This window comes from Coregonus lavaretus (assembly GCF_964263955.1).
Source record: "Coregonus lavaretus genome assembly, chromosome: 15".
Classification (NCBI taxonomy): Eukaryota; Metazoa; Chordata; class Actinopteri; order Salmoniformes; family Salmonidae; genus Coregonus; species Coregonus lavaretus.
The window spans coordinates 23,334,699-23,357,499 of record NC_140002.1 but is presented as its reverse complement, the minus strand read 5'-3'; the positions used below and the strand labels follow the sequence as shown (position 1 = coordinate 23,357,499).

Sequence of the window (22,801 nt, the reverse complement as noted above, 5' to 3'; positions counted from 1 at the left end):
AGGAGGACTACAACTCAACAGAAGACAACACATTCAACCAAACTCCTCTGGAGACTGGAGCCCTATCTTTCTCTTGAATGTTCTCCCCTGTCTCCTCAGTGGCAGCCAGTGCTATTTGATTTAACGTATCCAGTTAACGAGTCCAGTTGGCTCCTCATTTCACGCACCTTGGTAGTTCCAAGTCAACTAGTTCCTCATCACCATGGTGATGTCCCAGGGCACATACACCTTCCTGGCCTGCTTCGCTGGGTTCTGGTTGGTGTGGGCTCTCATTGTTATGCTGTGCTGCTTCTGTAGCTTTGTCCAGCGGCGTCTGAAGAGGAGGAGGGAGGAGAGGCTGAGGGAGCAGTGTCTAAGGGCCCTGGAGATGGAGTCACTGGAGTGCCTGGGCACGGCGGGGTTGGCTGGGTACCCCCCCCCCAGAGAGCCCCTCCAGTTCTGCCTCCCGCTGACCCTCTCCCCACCGCTGCACGTTCCCCGATCCCTCCCCCAGGGCAGCTGGGCCTCCCCACAAGGTAATGTACTCATTCTGTAACAGGATTTTTTTACTTGAATGTTCTATCACACACACATACACTGGCCCGATGCACAGGAACAGGTGTGGAGGGCAGGATTCACTGAAGCTCAATTAGCTGGAGCAGCCTCTCAACCTGTGGCTTCCCTCACTCTGTCTTCCAAATTAACAAATACACACACACACTATGACAAAGTAAGATAGTCATTAGACTACAGTACCTTGATTCATACACACTTCAACTCTTTAGCTCTTTCTTGCTTATGTTTACCTACACTCTTAGAAAAAAGGGTTATTTGGGGTTCCATATAGAACCTTTTTAGTTCTTTGGACGAGATTAAAGAACCCCTTTACTAAAGAAAGGTTCTATAAACAAAACAAATGACCTACGCGACTTTGAGCGTGGTATGATCGTTGGTGCCAGGCGCACTGGATCCAGTATCTCAGAAACGGCAGTCCTCCTGGGCTTTTCACACACAACAGTGTCTAGGGTTTACAGAGAATGATGCGACAAACAAAAAACATCCAGTCAGCGCCAGTCCTGTGGGCCAAAACAGCTAATTGATGAGAGAGGTTGAAGGAAAATGGCCAGAATGGTGCAAGCTAACAGGCAGGCCACAAACAGACATAACGGTGCAGTGGTGTGCGGAACGGCATCTCGGAACGTCGATCCTTTTCACAGATTGGCTATTGCAGCAGACGACCACACCGGTTTCCACCCCTATCAGCTAAAAACAAGAACAAGCGTCTCCAGTGGATCACCAACACTAGACAACTGAGGAGTGGAAAAACATTGCCTGGAACATGACAGCGAGTTCAGTTTACTTGAGTGGCCTGCTCAGTCCCCAGACCCAATAGAGCATCTTTGGGATGAGAGTGAACGGGCTGTTCGCAGCATGAATGTACCGCCGTCCAATCTGCAACAACTGCGCGATGCCATCGCGTCAGCATGGACCAACATCCCTGTGGAACATTTCTGACACTTTGTAGAATGACCCAAAGAATTTAGTCTGTTCTGGAGGCAAAGGGGGATCCGACCCGGTACTAGATGGGTGTACCTAATAAACTGACCAGTGAGTGTATATATCCATATTAATGATGCTGTTGCATGATTTTGCCTGGTCAGAAAAAAGGCTAGCTGACGTCCGACACCGTTAGCTCTCTATGGCAAGGAGAAGATTGAATTCATATTTTGCAACATTGTTGCCGAGGTCTGAGTGGCAAACATCAAAGTTCATACAAACCTGTGCTGTTGCAAACTAACTGCTAGCTAGAAGCAAGAGGAAATCATGTGTTTAATAAAAGCATACACTTAAGTGATAATGCCTGAGAAGCCGGTGTTTGTAAGATCCTGTATATTGGCACGGGCGTTGTTAGGCCCGATACGAAGTCGGGCATTATCACTTTTACACAACAGGTTACCAACATATTCAAATAATGATTTACATATTTTCATTAAAAATGTTATTTTAATGAATTTATTCATACTATTTCATCCTTCCACATGATATAGTCCCGACACAAATCTAGGGTTGCTACTCAAGCCGGCTGGTCGTTTGTTCTATCGGTTCGGTTGCCAGAGACGCGACCCAGTCGTTCAGTCTTTTTGTTCTGTATCTATGGACACGACCCAGTCGTTCGTTTTAAATGTTCTATTGCCATACTGGCTGGCAACGTTCTTATCCCTTGCTTACTAGCTAGCCAACTACGGCTAAATTACAGTCACGTCAAACAGTGCAGCCAGAATAACAACAAAGTAGCTGCATTTGCATTTGTTTAAGCTGCTTTCTAGTGATATTTATTTGGATACATTTTACATTTTAGTCATTTAGCAGACGCTCTTATCCAGAGCGACTTACAGTTAGTGAGTACATACAATGTTATTATTATTAATTTTTTCTTATAGTTTTCAGTGTTTTTATATTTTATTTTATTTTTTATTTTTTATACTGGCCTCCCGTGGGAATCGAACCCACAACCCTGGCGTTGCAAACGCCATGCTCTACCAACTGAGCTACATCCCTGCCGGCCATTCCCTCCCCTACCCTGGACGACGCTGGGCCAATGGGTCTCCCGGTCGCGGCCGGCTACGACAGAGCCTGGATTCGAACCAGGATCTCTAGTGGCACAGCTACCACTGCGATGCAGTGCCTTAGACCACTGCGCCACTCGGGAGACATACATCAATAACAATGAGCTAATGAGGCGTGATTTCACCTGGCATAGAAAATGTGCTCTCTCGTCAGGACACTGTTGTTCAGAGGAGCTAGCCAACAACCCAGCTAACACAATCATTTCAAATGGAAGCTGGAAAGACTGCAAACTAGCTGCACTTCATTTAGTTTTACCTGTGTTCTATTGATATTTCTTTGTATATATCCATAAAAATGATGCTGATTCATGATTTCGACTGGCTGACAAAAGCTGCCTGCATGTCTGTCTCATCCCGACTCCCGACACTTTCATTACTATGCGACAGCTGGACCATGTCTTTCAAAGATAATTCCTAAAAATCCAAATAACTTCACAGATCTTCATTGTAAAGGGTTTAAACACTGTTTCCCATGCTTGTTCAATGAACCATAAACAATTACTGAACATGCACCTGTGGAACGGTCGTTAAGACACTAACAGCTTACAGACGGTAGGCAATTAATGTCACAGTTATGAAAACTTAGGACACTAAAGAGGTCTTTCTACTGACTCTGGAAAAACACCAAAAGAAAGATGCCCAGGGTCCCTGCTCATCTGTGTGAACGTGCCTTAGGCATGCTGCAAGGAGGCATGAGGACTGCAGATGTGGCCAGGGCAATAAATTGCAATGTCCGTACTGTGAGACGCCTAAAACAGCGCTACAGGGAGACAGGACGGACAGCTGATCGTCCTCGCAGTGGCAGACTACATGTAACAACACCTGCCCAAGATCGGTACATCCGAACATCACACCTGCGTGACAGGTACAAGATGGCAACAACAACTGCCCGAGTTACACCAGGAACGCACAATCCCTCCATCAGTGCTCAGACTGTCCGCAATAGGCTGAGAGACGCTGGACTGAGGGCTTGTAGGCCTGTTGTAAGGCAGGTCCTCACCAGACATCACCGGCAACAACGTCGCCTATGGGCACAAAACCACCGTCGCTGGACCAGACAGGACTGGCAAAAAGTGCTCTTCACTGACGAATCGCGGTTTTGTCTCACCAGGGGTGATGGTCTGATTTGCGTTTATCGTCAAAGGAATGAGCGTTACACTGAGGCCTGTACTCTGGAGCGGGATCGATTTTGGAGGTGGAGGGTCTGTCATGGTCTGTGGCGGTGTGTCATAGCATCATCGGACTGAGCTTGTTGTCATTGCAGGCAATCTCAACACTGTGCGTTACAGGGAAGACATCCTCCTCCCTCATGTGGTACCCTTCCTACAGGCTCATCCTGATATGACCCTCCAGCATCACAATGCCACCAGCCATACTGCTCATTCTGTGCGTGATTTCCTGTAAGACAGGAATGTCCGTGTTCTGCCATGGCCAGCGAAGAGCCCGGGTCTCACTCCCATTGAGCACGTCTGGGACCTGTTGGATCGGAGGGTGAGGGCTAGGGCCATTTCCCTCAGAAATGTCCGGGAAGTTGCAGGTGCCTTGGTGGAAGAGTGGGGTAACATCTCACAGCAAGAACTGGCAAATCTGGTGCAGTCCATGAGGAGGAGATGCACTGCAGTACTTAATGCAGCTGGTGGCCACACCAGATACTGACTGTTACTTTTGATTTTGACCACACCTTTTGCTCAGGGACACATTATTCAATTTCTGTTAGTCACATGTCTGTGAAACTTGTTCAGTTTATGTCTGTTGTTGAATCTTATGTTCATACAAATATTAACACATGTTAAGTTTGCTGAAAATAAACGCAGTTGAAAGTGAGAGGACGTTTCTTTTTTTGCTGAGTTTATGAAGCAAGCGCTATAACCCTTTTTTTTCTAAGAGTGAAAAAAAGTATTTGGTCAGCCACCAATTGTGCAAGTTCTCCCACTAAAAAATTAGAGAGGCCTGTAATTTTCATCATAGGTACACGTCAACTATGACAGACAAAATTAGAATTTTTTTTCCAGAAAATCACATTGTAGGATTTTTAATGTATTTATTTGCAAATTATGGTGGAAAATAAGTATTTGGTCACCTACAAACAAGCAAGATTTCTGGCTCTCACAGACCTGTAACTTCTTCTTTAAGAGGCTCCTCTGTCCTCCACTCCTTACCTGTATTAATGGCACCTGTTTGAACTTGTTATCAGTATAAAAGACACCTGTCCACAACCTCAAACAGTCACACTCCAAACTCCACTATGGCCAAGACCAAAGAGCTGTCAAAGGACACCAGAAACAAAATTGTAGACCTGCACCAGGCTGGGAAGACTGAATCTGCAATAGGTAAGCAGCTTGGTTTGAAGAAATCAACTGTGGGAGCAATTATTAGGAAATGGAAGACATACAAGACCACTGATAATCTCCCTCGATCTGGGGCTCCACGCAAGATCTCACCCCGTGGGGTCAAAATGATCACAAGAACGGTGAGCAAAAATCCCAGAACCACACGGGGGGACCTAGTGAATGACCTGCAGAGAGCTGGGACCAAAGTAACAAAGCCTACCATCAGTAACACACTACGCCGCCAGGGACTCAAATCCTGCAGTGCCAGACATGTCCCCCTGCTTAAGCCAGTACATGTCCAGGCCCGTCTGAAGTTTGCTAGAGTGCATTTGGATGATCCAGAAGAGGATTGGGAGAATGTCATATGGTCAGATGAAACCAAAATAGAACTTTTTGGTAAAAACTCAACTCGTCGTGTTTGGAGGACAAAGAATGCTGAGTTGCATCCAAAGAACACCATACCTACTGTGAAGCATGGGGGTGGAAACATCATGCTTTGGGGCTGTTTTTCTGCAAAGGGACCAGGACGACTGATCCGTGTAAAGGAAAGAATGAATGGGGCCATGTATCGTGAGATTTTGAGTGAAAACCTCCTTCCATCAGCAAGGGCATTGAAGATGAAACGTGGCTGGGTCTTTCAGCATGACAATGATCCCAAACACACCGCCCGGGCAACGAAGGAGTGGCTTCGTAAGAAGCATTTCAAGGTCCTGGAGTGGCCTAGCCAGTCTCCAGATCTCAACCCCATAGAAAATCTTTGGAGGGAGTTGAAAGTCTGTGTTGCCCAGCGACAGCCCCAAAACATCACTGCTCTAGAGGAGATCTGCATGGAGGAATGGGCCAAAATACCAGCAATAGTGTGTGAAAACCTTGTGAAGACTTACAGAAAACGTTTGACCTGTGTCATTGCCAACAAAGGGTATATAACAAAGTATTGAGAAACTTTTGTTATTGACCAAATACTTATTTTCCACCATAATTTGCAAATAAATTCATAAAAAATCCTACAATGTGATTTTCTGGATTTTTTTTCTTCTAATTTTGTCTGTCATAGTTGACGTGTACCTATGATGAAAATTACAGGCCTCTCTCATCTTTTTAAGTGGGAGAACTTGCACAATTGGTGGCTGACTAAATACTTTTTTCCCCACTGTATGTAACCCTGCAGTTTTCTGTACATTACAAGCTACAGCAGGGACTCTAAAGGCTTTATGCTGTAGGCTCTCATTGTAGCTGCAGCTGCATTCCTTTGTGGGTGACATGGTGACAGTTAGCGCTGTAGCGTAGGCAGTGCGTGGGCAGAGCAGTGACAGAGTTAGCAGCACAGCAGCCAGCGCAATGACAGAGACTGCTAACAGCTCAACATTTCGTAGGCGCTAACAGCATAGCAGTCAGTCAGTGGCGTGAAAGGTAAGCTAGCAGCAACCATTGAAATAGACAGAGAGGGCTAGCAAGCACAAAAGCCAGATAGAGGAACTCTGTACCAAGGCAGCAAGACAGGGTGGTTAAGGTGAACACCTTAAAGTAGGAGGAATCTGCTCATTGGTAAGACAGCCACTGATGAATGGAAAGAAAATGGGGATCCCCTCTCCCAAATGACATAGCGCCAAGACATTAAATGGCCACAAAATGATTGATATTCAAGGCACAGCTGGTGTTCATAAATGTAATTGAACAAGCTTAATCTGAGATCCATAGGCCTCCAGCATTGGAGAGGGCTTGTTCCAATAATACCTCCCTCCCTGCACACTGCAGCTGCTGCTGGGCTTGCGTCATAGGGGCCATCCTTGGCGACAGTGGTGGGCCCCGGAGCCCCAGGGCCACTGAGGCTGAGATTAGCAATCATACCCCCAGGGGAGGTGGCTCCGCTCTGGGCTGTCCCTGAGCCGTGTCCCCCATACCACCACCCTCCTCGGCCCTGCCAGCCCTCTGCACCTGTGGCCCTCTCTGGGTCCAGGGGCATTGCTGGCACTGGAAACAAACAGCCGCGTGGCTGCATGACCACCTGGTGCAGCTCATGAAACATTCCTTTCATCTCCCAGTGGAAATAGCTCCAGTGCTCTGGGCCTCTATTGTTACTATATGGAAGCATGCTTAGTGTTTCTCTCTTATATGAGAGATATATATATATATATATATATATATATATATATATATATATATATATATATATATATATATATATATATATATACAGACAGAGAGACAGAGAGAGAGAGAGAGAGAGAGAAAGAGAGATACAGACAGAGAAAGAGAGATACAGACAGAGAGAGAGAGAAAGAGAGAGAGAGACTAATATTACAACAGGGGCCAGAGCAGGGTGTTATGAACATGTGGTGGAAAAGGAGATCATAACAACTAGTGTAATTCGTTGTGGAGATGTAGACATGCGCAGGCTGTCCTGTAGCTCAGTTGGTAGAGCATGGCGCTTGCAACGCCAGGGTTGTGGGTTCGTTTCCCACAGGGGGCCAGTATGAAAAATGTATGCACTCACTAACTGTAAGTCGCTCTGGATAAGAGCATCAGTTAAATGACTAAAATGTAAATGATGAACATACAGCAGATCTAAACATTAGTGCCACCATGACAACACATGCTGTGGAGGATTTCCATATCAGACGTTCCATATCCTCAACATCAATCGGTTGTCGTGTTTTTAGTGAGCAGCAACATTTCTTCCATTGGAAAAACACTCTGAAGTGCAAAGTGGTATGGCTCCCTGCCTGGAATATATAGTAGTATAGACGGACTGTGGGTGCGCTTTGAAAGAAATGGAGGCTGGGAAATTGAGTTTATGATTAACCATGTTATTCATGTTATGACCATTTCTAAGCCCACACAAGTACCTCTCCCTTTACCATGCTGAGTTTCCACACATTACTAGAGAAGTGATAACACTAGAGGAAGTACCACTGTCAAATCACTACAAACAAAGCACTATAGAGGTGTGGTCAGACGGTGTGCCATTGTTATTAGCTTAGCTAGCTACATTACATTATAACCCTCCAGATTCATCACAGAACAGTCAGAGTCTAAGGAGATATAACTGGACCAGTGGAAGCTGCTGAGGGGAGGACGACTCTTAATAATGGCCGGAACGGAGCAAATAGAATGGCATCAAACACATGGAAACCATGTGTTTGATGTATTTGATACCATTACACTCATTCCGCTCCTGCGATTACCACGAGCACGTCCTCCCCAATTTAAGGTGCCTCCTGTGAACTGCACCTGTTTCCTCCACATCCTTATCTCTGACCGGTACTCTCTTGTTCAGAGTTTCCAGGCGTGAATAACCTCCCACTGTGCACAGATGTCAATTCATTGTCTATTCCACGTTGGTTCAACTTCATTTTATTGACATTACGTGGAAACAACGTTGATTCAACCAGTGTGTGCCCAGTGGGCTATGACGTCTCAACTATAGTAACCTCACATGAATGGCTTGTCGCAAAAAGCAAGGTGTAATTGTAAAATAATTTGTGTGAACATGCGTTCACAGCAACACTTTGTGCTCCTCCGCTGAATGTACTTTCCCACTCACTATCACGACTATTCTACAGCGTTCATGTTATTGCCTCATGCTACCTGACTGATAGCTACGGTCACGAACCGGCTCAAGTTCGTAACAAAAGGGAGACACGTGGAGACAAGGAATACTCAAAGTATATATTTATTAACTAAAGTAAACTAAATCAAATAACAATGGTGTGTGTAATCAGTAATCAGTAGTGTAAGTGAGTGTTTGCATGCATAAATGTAATATGGAAAAGTGTTGAGAGGTGCCAAAGCAAACAACCAAAAAGGCCACAAAAATACCACAACCAAAGTCAAAGTATCTGCCTGGAGAGAGTCTCCTCAATGAATGTGGAAGAGGTCCATTTATGCTCGGACACACCCGGCCCAGGTGTTTCCCATGTAGCTGACGACCCTCCCAACTCCGCCCACCGGCATCCTAATAAGGAAACAAGAGCAAAGAGAGAATACGGCAGACAGAGTGGGAGGGTCGTCACACCCCCCCCCCCCCCCCCCCCATAAGACCGGGGACCAACAAGGACCCTGGACCAACGTACCAGCCCCTGCGTCCCAAACCGACAAATTGTACATGTTCACACCTCCACTTGCCCCACCCATCATCCTCCTCTCCAGACCTCAGCAACCTTTACACAGGAAGCAACCTTTAAGAGGAAAGAAGAACACAAGACTAGGAGGGGACAAACAGGAAAGATAGAACATGACAAAATCAAATAATGGTCGGTCACATCAATATTCATGAACAGGGCGCACGAGAGAGCGCATCAGCAATCACGTTATCAGTCCCCCGGATGTGCCGCACATCTAGATGGAAGGATTGTAAAAATAGCATCAATAGCTACCACTTTAGCCCGAACAGGACGCACTTCACCCTGCCCAACCACCTTTCCAAGGTATGTAACAGTCGCCTGAGCAAACTCACATTTAGCCAAATTTATCGTGAGGCGACCCGCAGCCAGACGTCCGAACAAGGCTTGAATACGGGACAGATGTTCCTCCCAAGTATCTGCATATATCACTACATCGTCCAGATAAACAGCGCACCCGGCCAGACCAGAGACAACCCTGTTCATAAGTCGCTGAAAAGTGGCAGGCGCATTACGCAGTCCGAAACTCATAACCGAATACGAGTACAGACCAAAAGGTGTAATAAAGGCAGAGATTTCACGTGCCCTACTCGTCAGTGGCACCTGCCAATACCCCTTTAACAGGTCAAATTTGCTCACAAACTTAGCTGCGCCGACTTGATCAACGCAGTCCTCCATCCGAGGAAGAGGAAATGAATCCGGCTTAGTGACATCGTTTACCTTACGGTAGTCCGTACAAAATCTATTTGTTCCATCCGATTTACTGACCAAGATACAGGGAGAAGCCCAACTGGAGAAAGAAGGCTCTGCTATTTTACTCTCCAGCATGTACCTGACCTCAGCATCCAGACAACGCAGTTTCTCTGAAGAAACTCTATAAAACCGTTGACGAATGGGGTCAGCATCTCCAATGTCAATATCATGTCGATTGAGAGGGGGTCAAATACTTATTTCCCTCATTTCATTCCAAGATGGCAGCATGTCAAGTCGTTTGTCAAGTCGTTTGTTTGTGACTAGTACATTTTAACCTACTAATAATCTATTTATTTATGGTTGCGTAACTTCGTTGTTGCGTAGTGCAAACTATTTTATTTTTGCTGGTGTAAAGATCACGGGTCCTCCTCAACTCGGAACTTCATTACTTGAAGTTTACCAAAGTAACCCTATCTCTGGCTGGCCTGAGTTCCTCGTTAGTCCGCGGAGTGTCTTGTCCGAGCTGCTCCTTGCTCTTCGCCTGGCTGTCAGTGGCAGCTCAACCCGTTCTCTCTATCGCCCTCAACACCCAATCTACTCACACGCGCAAACACTCACATTGACTCACATACACGCTGTCCCTCTCTCCACTTACCTTCGTTGGCCTCTTGTTTTTTGGTCAGAGAAAATGACAATTTACGTGGTATTGCTTTGTGCACTGACTTTATTGAACTCTGGAGAAAACGAACATTGTCGCAGGGTGAGTACATCTGACAATGTACTCTCGCGTCCATTAGACATTTTGTCTGCAGGAACTCGCTCTTTTTCACTCGGTCCACTCGTCCAAGTGCCGATGCATTTGTGGCATGATGTGAACAGTACGAATTTGTGTCACTACCAAAGTCTAATGGTTTTAAATGACTGTTTTGTATTGTCTGGAAACTCACTTGTAGAATTCGCTTGCAGTAGGTCTCTTAAAAAAGAGAAGCCGTGCAAGGTTATTAAACAGAGGTGCCTAGTTATTCTTCTGTTGTTGATATCAGGTAACGTGCAACCTAACCCTGGCCCTGATATGCAATGTCTCCAAACCCCCTCTGATTTTAAATCAAGATCTGGTTTTGGTATTTTTCATTTAAATGTACGCAGCCTGTTGTCAAAAATTGATGGGGTTAGGATTTGGGCTAAATCAACTGATGCTGATGTAATTGTGTTTTCGGAAACCTGGCTCAGCAAGTCTATTTTTGATAAGGATATTTGTATAAGTGGTTACAATGTTTATCGTGCAGATCGGGTTAAGAAAGGTGGGGGTGTGGCTATATATGTAAAATCTAAATTCCATGTAAGTGTGGCAAAGTCTGAAACTATTTGTAAACAGTTGGAATTTCTTGCTTTGAATATTGAGGTTTCAAAGGGCCTCTCTATAACTGTGATTGGCTGTTATAGACCCCCCTCTGCTCTTGGTGATGCATTTTCTTCTTTGACGCACCTTATGTCTAAACTTCTTTACAGTGAAATGATCTTGATTGGTGATCTCAACTGGTGTTGGTTAAAGCCGGTGTCTGATGATTTAAAAATGTTTTGTAATTCTATGAATCTTACCCAGTTGATTAATTCACCCACTCGCCCAAATCTTAAATGCCCTGATAAATCTACCCTGATTGATTTGATATTGACAAATGTTCCACATAAATATTCTGCGGTTGGTGTTTTTTGTAATGATTTAAGTGACCATTGTGCTGTTGTTGCTGTTAGAAATACTAAGGTTCCAAAGACAAATCCACGTTTTATTCGTAAGAGAAATTTGAAGTGTTTTAATGAGCAGGCTTTCTTTCATGATTTGTTTTATTTTGACTGGAGCAAGATTGAGCTTATCCCTGATGTGGAAACTGCCTGGATATTCTTTCATGATGGTTTTTTCCAAATAGTAAACAAACATGCACCATTCCGCAGGTTCAGGGTTAAAGGGCGGGATAATCCATGGTTTTCTTCTGAGCTGTCTTGTATTATTCACGACCGTAATCTAGCCTGGGCTAAAGCAAGGAAATCTTGTTCTGATGCTGATTGGCTTATTTTTAGGCAGTTAAGAAACAAGTGTTCTTTTCTTCTCAGGAAGGCCAAGTCTGAATATTTTATGTCTGTTACCACTGATAACCTGAATGACCCTAGAAAGTTTTGGAATGCTATTAAGTCTATGTCTGGTAACAGTAATGTTAATGAATTACCGTCATGTGTTTTGAAGGACTCTGTTGCTATATATGACAAAACTGAAATGCTGAATTGTTTCAATGAGCACTTTGTATCATCTGGTAGGCTGTTTGATTCAGTGTCCTCTGTCTCTGTACAACCCTGTGTGGATGAACCAGTGTCCTCTGTCTCTGTACAACCCTGTGTGGATGAACCAGTGAGAGCTGGTCAAACTTTTAGTTTTCTGCCATTCTCAGTGCAGGTGGTACATAAAGCCCTGAAATCCTTAGATCAAAGAAAGCCTGCAGGTCCTGATCTTTTGGATCCCTGCTTTTTAAATCTGGCAGCTGATTTCATAGCTGAACCACTTACATATCTGTTCAATCTAACCCTGGAATGTAATGAAATTCCAAAGATCTGGAAGTCAGCATTTGTCCTACCACTTTTAAAAGGGGGAGATCCAACTCTTTTAAATAATTATAGGCCAATCTCAAAGCTGTCACCCCTGGTGAAAATACTTGAAACCCTTGTAAGTGAACAGCTAAAAGAGTTTTTATTTACTAACTCTATTTTATCAATGTATCAATCGGGCTTCAGGAAGAAGCATAGCACAATTACAGCAGCCATGAAGGTTTTAAATGATATCACTGAAGCCCTTGACAAAAAACAGCACTGTGTCTCACTTTTTATTGATCTCTCTAAGGCTTTTGATACAGTTGATCATGCTATACTAAGGCAGAGATTGTTGAGTGTAGGTCTTTCGGAGCATGCAGTTGCATGGTTTGCTAACTATCTGTCTGATAGAACTCAGTGCACTCAATTTGATGGGCTTATGTCTGTTAAATTGTCTGTCCTGAATGGTGTGCCCCAGGGCTCTGTACTTGGTCCTCTCTTATTCACTATTTATATTAATGATTTAGACAAAAATGTCCAAAATGCACAACTTCATTTTTATGCTGATGATACTGTTATTTACTGTTGTGCCTCATCTCTTACAAAAGCTTTCCAGAACTTGCAAACTGCTTTTTATACTGTTCAACATACCTTGTGTCAATTGAAGCTTATCCTCAATACTGACAAAACTAAACTAATGGTGTTTTCTAATGCAAGAAATAGACCTCTGAACCTTTCACCTGTTACTACCTGTCAGGGCAAGGAGATTGAGGTTGTAACCTCATATAAATATCTTGGAATTCTAATTGATGACGGCCTCTCTTTTAAATTGCATATTCAACAACTTACAAAAAAATTGAAGCTGAAATTGGGATTTTATTTTAGGAATAAGGCCTGTTTTTCTTTTGAAGCCAGAAGGAGGCTAGTATCAGCTACATTTATGCCTTTACTAGACTATGGGGATATTTTATATATGAATGCTTCCGCTCAGTGTTTGAGATCAATTGACACTCTTTATCATGGTACTTTGAGATTTATTTTAAACTGCAAAACCCTTACGCACCACTGTACTTTGTATACCAGGGTTGGCTGGCCTTCTCTAGTCACTCGTAGGCTCAGTCACTGGTATACTTTTATTTACAAAGCCATTTTGGGTTTACTACCTTTTTATTTGGGCATTTTTATTGTTCAGAAATGTGGTGGGTACTCTCTTCGTTCACTGGACTTTATCCTGCTAACTGTTCCAAATGTCCGAACTGAATTTGGTAAAAGGTATTTTATGTACTCTGCGCCATCGTCTTGGAACACCTTACAAAATAATTTTAAACTGGAAGAACTTGTCCCGATTGGTGTTTTTAAATCTCTGATGAAGGATTTTGAGGCTGATTCCCTGACCTGTCAATGTTTTTAATTTGCTGTTTTTGATATTGTTATACTCTTGTGAATTCATGAATGGTTTTTACTAGATTACTTGTAGTTTTTCATGTTGTCTGTCTGTAATTTTTTGTAATGACTTGGTGCTGCCTATCTTGGCCAGGACGCTCTTGAAAAAGAGATTTTAAATCTCAATGAGCCCTTCCTGGTTAAATAAAGGTTAAATAAATAAATAAAATAAAATGTTCTATTAAGTTTGTACGTGTAGGTGTATCAGAAAACAACCCTGGAAATCTCCGAATCAAACCAACCATCTCTTTCCGCTCATCAACAGGTAGATGAGTAAGAAGGCTATCTAAAATCTCCAGTGTCTCTGAATTTTTCAATCTACCCTGCAGTATGCAATCGTCAGGACCAGAAACATCTTCCTGCTCCTGCACAGACCTAGCATGACCAGCACTCAGGGAATAAACAGTATCAGCCAAAAGAACAGCCTTACCGTCCTCTGTAGACTCCCCCTGTTCAGTCTCAGAGGAACGTGCATAATAGGGTTTTAACACATTTACATGGCACAGTTGGTGTGCTTTCCTCCGTTCTGGAGTGGCAACTAGATAATTTTGCTCAGTGTACTGGCGCACCACTGTATATGGACCTTGAAACTTGGCTTGAAAAGGAGAACCAACAATTGGCAGCAGAGCCAGAACCTGATCACCTGGACTAAAGTGACGAGGCTCAGCTCGGTGATCATATATGCTCTTCATCCTGTCCTGTGAAGATGATGGCTTCTCTTTAGCCATTTCACCAGCGGCATACAAGCGTCGCCGAAAATCACCCACATATGATAACAGGGACTGAGGAGGCTCGGGAGACTTCCAGTCATCCTGGAGAACAGATAAAAGCCCACGCACCCGATGTCCAAACACTAGGTCATTTGGGCTAAAACCCGTGCTCTCCTGTGAAACCTCCCTAGCAGCTAACAATAACCAAGGCAACCCCTCCTCCCAATCCTTTTCCATCTCAGTACAATAAGCTCTCAACAAAGACTTAAGTGTTTGATGGAAACGTTCCAGTGCTCCTTGACTTTGGGCATGATAGGCGCTAGACAAGTTGTGTTTAATATGGAGTTGTTGGAGAACCTGACCAAAGAGATTAGAGGTGAAATTAGATCCTTGATCACTTTGAATGACCTTAGGGATTCCAAACAGTGAGAGAAACTGAGTCAAAGCTTTTAACACAGCCTTAGTCGTGATAGACCGGAGAGGATAGGCAGCAGGAAACCTAGTGGTCTGACACATCACAGTCAACAAATAATTACTACCCTTTCTAGAACGAGGCAGAGGACCAACACAGTCAATAATCAAATACTCAAAAGGTTTACTGAGTACAGGAATAGGGAACAGTGGTACCGGCTTAATAGCTTGATTAGGTTTACCAGTTAATTGACAGGTGTGACAAGTTTTGATGAAATCAGAAACATCCCTCTTTAATCTTGGCCAAAAGAAATGTCGTAATATACGATTGTAGGTTTTTCTCACACTCATATGCCCAGCAACGTCATTGTGAGAAGTTGTTAGCACCAACTCACGAAGCTTAACTGGTACCACCTCCTGACTAATCGCCTCCCCCAGAAAACAACTACCATGAGACATCCACTTTCTCATCAGGACCTCTTCTTGGAGAAAATAGCCCTGTGCGACATCTCCCAACTGTTCCACAGGCACAATTTGGTCCCGCAACTCTTCTAATGTAGGGTCAGTCCGTTGCGCCTCGATTAGATCGGAGCGGGATATAGATAACGGGATAACAGGGAAAACAGTAACAGACTTCTTTGTGGTATTCTCGTTAGCCAGTTCCGTGACCAGGTCGTCATGGATCATAGAACGCGTCACTGCACACGCAGAAAACACCTCTGGGAAATTCTGCGCACTCTCATCAGGAATCCCTACAATTGACGGCTTAGTGGAAACCACTAAAGATGGAAACGCGATAGGCCACACACGCTCCCCAGCCAAGTTATTTCCAAGGATCACGTCAATACCCTCAATAGGCAATGAAGGACGCACCCCCACAACAACCTCACCTTTCACCAGTCCACAATCCAACATCAGTTTATGCAATGGAACTGACAGAGTGTTCAAACCTATTCCCCTAATTAGAACACTATTCCCCGAATCAGTCTCCGCAGAGAAGGGTAACACAGATTCCAACACAAATGATTCAGAGGCACCTGTGTCTCTTAGGATCTTTACTGGCACTAGGTTCTTACTTCCTACCATAGACACAAAACCCTCCGTAACGAAAGGTAAATAGTCGGGATCAATATAGCCCTTCACCTGGCTCTGGGCATGAGACAATGCGTCAGGAGTGAACTGATGTGGAACAGGCGCTGCTAACGCTGCAGGCCTCGATTTACCATAAGCACCTGTACTGAATTTACCCCTAGACCTAAGAATCGGACATTCATTTTTCCAATGACCTAATTCTTGACAGTAGTGACACTCTTGACCAAAGTCAGTTTTACCACGGGTATCAGGCTCAACCCTAGTTGAATGAAACTCTGCCCGGGAACCGAAGTATCTCGGCGAGCGAGGCCCAAATCTCTGCGAACGCCCCCACTCACTCCGAATACGGGGTTCTGCAAAAACATTTTTGTGAGTCAACACATATTCATCTGCCAAAACCGCAGCTTCAGCGACAGTCTTTACTTTTCGTTCGTTAATGTACGTCGCTATACGATCAGGGATTGTGTCCTTAAATTGTTCTAACATAATCAGATCACACAGCCCTTGGAAAGTCATAACTGCAGAGGCAGAACACCAGCGATTGAACTGTGAAGATAATATTCGCGCAAACTCAACATGAGTCTGCTGATCATCCCTTTTTAAAGTTCTAAATCGTTGGCGGTAAGCCTCAGGGACCAATTCGTAACTCTGTAACACAGCCGTTTTAACCTTCTCATAACTAACACTGTCTGCTACACTAAGAGCTGAATATGCTTCACCAGTCAGCACACACTGCAACATCAAAGTGCGATCAGAATCAGGCCAACTCCTAGCGTCAGCAACACGCTCAAACAACGAAAAGAATGTCTCCGGGTCCTTTTCATTAAACTGGGGCAACAACCGTAAATTCCCAACAATATCAAATGTGTCTGGATTACGACCAAAAGAGGAACGACCCCTAGGTAACTCTGGATCCCCTTCCCAGAGCAAACTCTCCCCTGAGAGCTTTCCTTCCCTAACCAACTCTAGTCGCTCTTGTTGCAGCTTGATTTTAGCACGCTCCATATCCTGTTTAAATTCCAATTCCCTTTCATATTTTACACGATCATGCCCTAGCTGTAACAGAAGCAGTTCTTTCTGCTGTTCAAAAAGAAGACTACTATGACTAACCGATGGAGCGGTCATTGTAACATATCGGGGAGACAACGTGTCCTCAGCAGAGGCTGCCCCAGTGGTAACATCCAGAATACCACTCTCCATCAAATTGGCCTTCAATATTAACCTAATATAATTTTTTAGACGTTTATCACTAATTTCAACCTTGTAGTGTTCAGCAACCTTCAACAGCTGTTCTTTAGTACATAATTCTAACAGTTCTTCTGATGGAAAGCGAATAAACTCGTCTACATTAGACGCCATAATCAGGAGAAAAAAAAAATATATATATATATATATCATAATAATCTTGCTCAACCCCTCTGCTGAGCACACCAGACACAAGAGAAATGACAATCACACCGAGTACCACAGAAGAGAGCTGGGATATGGAGCTTCCCCAAAACCTACAATAACTCAACCCTAGTCTTCGTGCAGATTCGCGGTGGGTAATTACGCACTGTAGCCCGCTGGCAAGGAATTAAACCCCCCAGCACGCTGGTAGATTTCCCCAAGCCACGGATGTGCCCCCGAGACAACTGCTCAGTCCACAGACACCACACAAAAATAACAAACATTTAACCATGCCCAACGTATCCCAAAACAAAACACGTCACTAAGCCTATCAGGGGAAAAAGCTGTACCTCCGGGTAGAAAATGTCACTACCCTACCCAATCTCCCACTGAGGTACACAGCCGATTGTACTCACCTCCTCAGACCGATGTCCCAACAGCGAGTCGAGCAAGAGTTTCCAGGCTGGGCAGGGACTGGAAACTAACCAATGTACTCTCTCCAACGCAGTACACAACCCAAAGGCAACCAATACTGGGCCTATCAAACGCAAACAAACTAACAAAATTTACAAAGAAAGACCCTACAGAATTGGACATTAACTCCACGTTCTCCCAAACACAACCAGTTCAAGATCCCGGACGAACCCCCACTTGTCACGAACCGGCTCAAGTTCGTAACAAAAGGGAGACACGTGGAGACAAGGAATACTCAAAGTATATATTTATTAACTAAAGTAAACTAAATCAAATAACAATGGTGTGTGTAATCAGTAATCAGTAGTGTAAGTGAGTGTTTGCATGCATAAATGTAATATGGAAAAGTGTTGAGAGGTGCCAAAGCAAACAACCAAAAAGGCCACAAAAATACCACAACCAAAGTCAAAGTATCTGCCTGGAGAGAGTCTCCTCAATGAATGTGGAAGAGGTCCATTTATGCTCGGACACACCCGGCCCAGGTGTTTCCCATGTAGCTGACGACCCTCCCAACTCCGCCCACCGGCATCCTAATAAGGAAACAAGAGCAAAGAGAGAATACGGCAGACAGAGTGGGAGGGTCGTCACACTACATAAAACAATGCTTGCTATGTTTTATGTGTTAATTGCAATGTTTAAAAAAAATCTTAAAGTAAATTATCTACAGTGCATTCAGAAAGTATTCAGACCCCTTGACTTTTTCCACATTTTGTTACGTTACAGCCTTATTCTAAAATGGATTTAATAGTTTTTTCCCCGTTCATCAATCTACACACACTACCCACAATGCCAAAGCAAAAACGGGTTTTTAGAAATGTTTGCAAATTTGTTAAATTAAAACTGGAAATATCACATTTACACAAGTATTCAGACCCTTTACTACTTTGTTGAAGCACCTTCGGCAGCGATTACAGCCTCGAGTCTTCTTGGGTAAGACGCTACAACCTTGGCACACGTGTATTTGGGGAGTTTCTCACATTCTTCTCTGCAGATCCTCTCAAGCTCTGTCAGGTTGGATGGGGAGCGTCGCTGAGATGTTCGATCGGGTTCAAGTCCGGGCTCTGGCTGGGCCACTCAAGGACATTCAGAGACTTGTCCCGAAGCCACTCCTGCGTTGTCTTGGCTGTGTGCTTAGGGTCGTTGTGCTGTTGGAAGGTGAACCTTCGCCCCAGTTTGAGGTCCTGAGCGCTCTGGAGCAGGTTTTCATCAAGGATCTCTCTGTACTTTGCTCCGTTCACCTTTCCCTCGATCCTGACTAGTCTCCCAGTCCCTGCTGCTGAAAAACATCCCCACAGCATGAAGCTGCCACGACAATGCTTCACCGTAGGGATGGTGCCAGGTTTCCCCCTGACGTAACGCTTGGCATTCAGGCCAAAGAGATCAATCTTGGTTTCATCAGACCAGAGAATCTTGTTTCTCATGGTCTGAGAGTCCTTTAGGTGCCTTTTGGCAAACTCCAAGCGGGCTGTCATGTGCCTTTTACTGAGGAGTGATTTCCGTCTGGCCACTCTACCATAAAGGCCTGATTGGTGGAGTGCTGCAGAGGTTGTTGTCCTTCTGGAAGGTTCTCCCATCTCCACAGAGGAACTCTGGAGCTCTGTCAGAGTGACCATCGGGTTCTTGTTCACCTCCCTGACTAAGGCCCTTCTCCCCCGATTGCTCAGTTTGGCCGGGTGGCCAGCTCTAGGAAGAGTCTTGGTGGTTCCAAACTTCTTCCATTTAAGAATGATGGGAGGCCAATGTGTTCTTGGGGACCTTCAATACTGCAGAAATGTTTTGCCACCCTTCCCCAGATCTGTGCCTTGACACAATCCTGTCTCTGAGCTCCACGGACAATTCCTTCAACCTCATGGCTTGGTTTTTGATCTGACATGCACTGTCAAATGTTGGGACCTTATATAGACAGGTGTGTGTGGCTTTCCAAATCATGTCCAATCAATTGAATTTACCACAGGTGGACTCCAAGTTGTAGAAACATCTCAAGGATGATCAATGGAAACAGGATGCACCTGAGCTCAATTTCGAGTCTCAAAGCAAAGTATTCAGACCCTTTGCTTTGAGACTCGAAATTGAGCTCAGGTGCATCCTGTTTCCATTGATCATCCTTGAGATGTTTCTACAACTTGGAGTCCACCTGTGGTAAATTCAATGGTATTTCTGTTTAAATTTTTTATAAATTTTTTAACATTTCTAAAATCCTGTTTTTGCTTTGTCATGATGGGGTATTGTGTTTTGTTTGATGAGGAAAATGTTTTAATTAATCAATTTTAGAATAAGGCTGTAACGTAACAAAATGTGGAAAAAGGGAAAGTGTCTGAATACTTTCCAAATGTACTGTATATTCTGAGAAGATCAATAGCCCAAAACAATGAGATCATCTCTTGATGATATATTCATTGCAATCGACATGATTTGTTTCCCCTGAAGAGAAATGCCTTATTCACTCTAGGCCAGGGGCACCCTGAACAGTACTGGCTTGGCTCACTTCGTCCCTACATTGTGAATCAGGCACAAGTCCATTACCCATCTACCCGCTCTCCTCTACTCTCCTCTACTCCCACCTTTCCTGTTCCTCTGGGTTTTCACTCTGTGAGCTGTAAAGGGAGGGAAGACAGACGATTGTGCTGAATACATCAGTAAATTAGCCTCCTCACTTGTGGTTTGAGTGTTCCTGTCAGAACAAATATCCCATTAAGCTCTCTTCACACTGTGTGTGTGTGCATGCACGCCATTCAGCAATAATAAAAAACTGTCCGAATTGAGTCATCAAACAAGCCATTACTGTAGGCTACTGTAGTCATCAATGGAACGCTCACCGCTCAACCTGTGTTGATTCACAGTTTAAAGGCAAAGCTGTAAGTGTAGGACTTGGCAGTGGTATCAGTAACTCCAGATGTAAAGTCAGTCATCTGAGCTGGCTGAGGTGGCAAAGGAGTTACATTAACATTATGTAATAGCCAGTCAGTTTACCAATGATGATCTCCCACACAACCATGTCCACAGGAACCCTTAGGTCTACCTTTAGAGCTAAACACTGACAATACCATGGCCAAATCTGATTGTGTCGATGGGAAAGGGGGAACTAACATAAGATTGTCTGTTTCCTCCCCAGAGACGGACGTGTTTGGGAAGCCCCCCTGCTACGAGGAGGCTGTTCTGATGGAGGACCCCCCTCCCCCTTACTGTGAGGTGCTGGCTGACAGCCGGGGGGGTACCTACACCAAGCCCACCTCCAGGCTGGAGCAGCAGGAGCCTGAGACCTCCAAGACTCCCCCTGTCACGGTGTTCTCTGAGCGGGGCTACTCCTCCTTGATCCGCCTGCCCACCGCCCGACGCTGGGACTCCCTGGGTCACCTGTTCTCCACAATGGACCTCAACCACAACACTCTCCCCACGGAGCCCATCTCTCTGCAGGCCCAGGCCACCGCCACCATGCCCCGCGAGGGCCGGACTCACACACACCCAGAGCTGGGGCTGAGAAGTATCCATGGGCTCCAGGGGCTCAGGGGGCTAGAGCAGAGCTGTGGCTTGCCCACAGCCTTCCCTCTGCTGGGTCGCAGCACGGCCGTGTAGGCCAGAATAACCCTCCTGGAGGTTGGGGTGAGGCTGGAGCTAAGGACACTGGGTTGAGGTGGACAGGCGTTGGGTTGGGTTTGAGGAGTTGCATCTGGGTTGTAGAGTTGGACTGATGATGAAGGGGGTAGAGGAGAAACATACTCCCAGCAGCCAGAGGTGTTGCCAGAGTGAGATGAGGACACCCTTTCTAAAGATGGTCTCGCTTCCCAGCCTTCCTCTCATCCTCCCTCCATTATGTCTCTTTCTCTCCCTCCATCTCTTTCTCTCTATCTCTTTAGTTGTGTTGATCTCTCTATTCTCTGCAGTGATGCAGAGCAGCTATTATATGAATCTGCTGTTGCCATGGCTCCCTGGAACTGTCTGTTGCCCATGATGCCTCTGCCCCCTAGCGACCTCTCCTCCTCTCATCGCAGAATTTCTAAAGACATTTTCATAGCCTTTCTTTGTAAAACTGCAGGTTGAAAGAGGGGAAATCTTCAATGACCCGCAGTAGCTCTGTGTTGCTGTTTCTCCTGTTGTATAGTATGTACAGTGAAGGACCAAGAAAGACATGTTTGGACATTCAGCCCGAGTAACTATCACCATGCTCGGAGCATTGCAATGTGCAATGGAAACTCTGTTTTGTATTGAAAAAGCTCTTCTTCAGCATTACTGTCATATCTTCAAGATGTTCTGAAGGGGACTATGAATATCAATTTGATAACCCCCAGCTGGGGATTGTTGCTCCTCAGTGTACAGCGACTGCGTGTGTGCATGTGCGTGAGCATGCGTGTGTGTGTGTGTGTGTGTGTGTGAGCAAGTGTATGGTTGCATATGTGGTCTAGCTCCTAAATCATTAGTCCAATCAAGTACAAAGGAAGACAGCAGTCTTTTCTAAGCATGAATAAGTTCTCACTATCTGAAGAATTGAAACCCTTGTATAAATAATTAATAATGTTAATCATAAGATTTCCCCGCTCTCGCTCGCTCTCTTTCTACCTTCTCTCTCTGGGTTGTAAATTACTTCCTAATGGTCACTATCTGTCCATGAGGGAAGAGTTTAATCAAGATTGTGATTGTGAATCCATTTCTCTCTTTCTCTCCCTCCCTCATTATCCCTCTCTCCATCTCAAGCTACTCATCAGGCTAGATGTGACAGACGCTCTCCTTCACATTGCCATGGGGGTGCTACAGTACATACAGCAGACACCATCACAGCAAATGTTATCTGTCATGGTAGTGTAACCGGTGTGAAATGGCTAGCTAGTTAGCGGTGCGCGCTAGTAGCATTTCAATCGGTGACGTCACTCGCTCTGAGACCTTGAAGTAGTTTTGTGGAGCGACGGGTAACGGTGCTTCGAGGGTGACTGTTGTCGATATGTGCAGAGGGTCCCTGGATC

At 44.8% G+C, this 22,801-nt stretch overlaps 1 protein-coding gene across 1 annotated transcript; it reads left to right on the top strand.

Moving 5' to 3' along the window:
* Positions 1-202: 202 nt before the first annotated feature.
* LOC311142152 (proline-rich protein 7-like) lies at positions 203-21,419 on the top strand (the record flags this gene model as incomplete). The annotated part of the gene is made up of 2 exons (XM_084177744.1): positions 203-515; positions 20,959-21,419. 2 exons carry the CDS (start codon positions 203-205, stop codon positions 21,417-21,419), a joined length of 774 nt encoding a protein of 257 aa, XP_084033870.1.
* Positions 21,420-22,801: the final 1,382 nt, after the last annotated feature.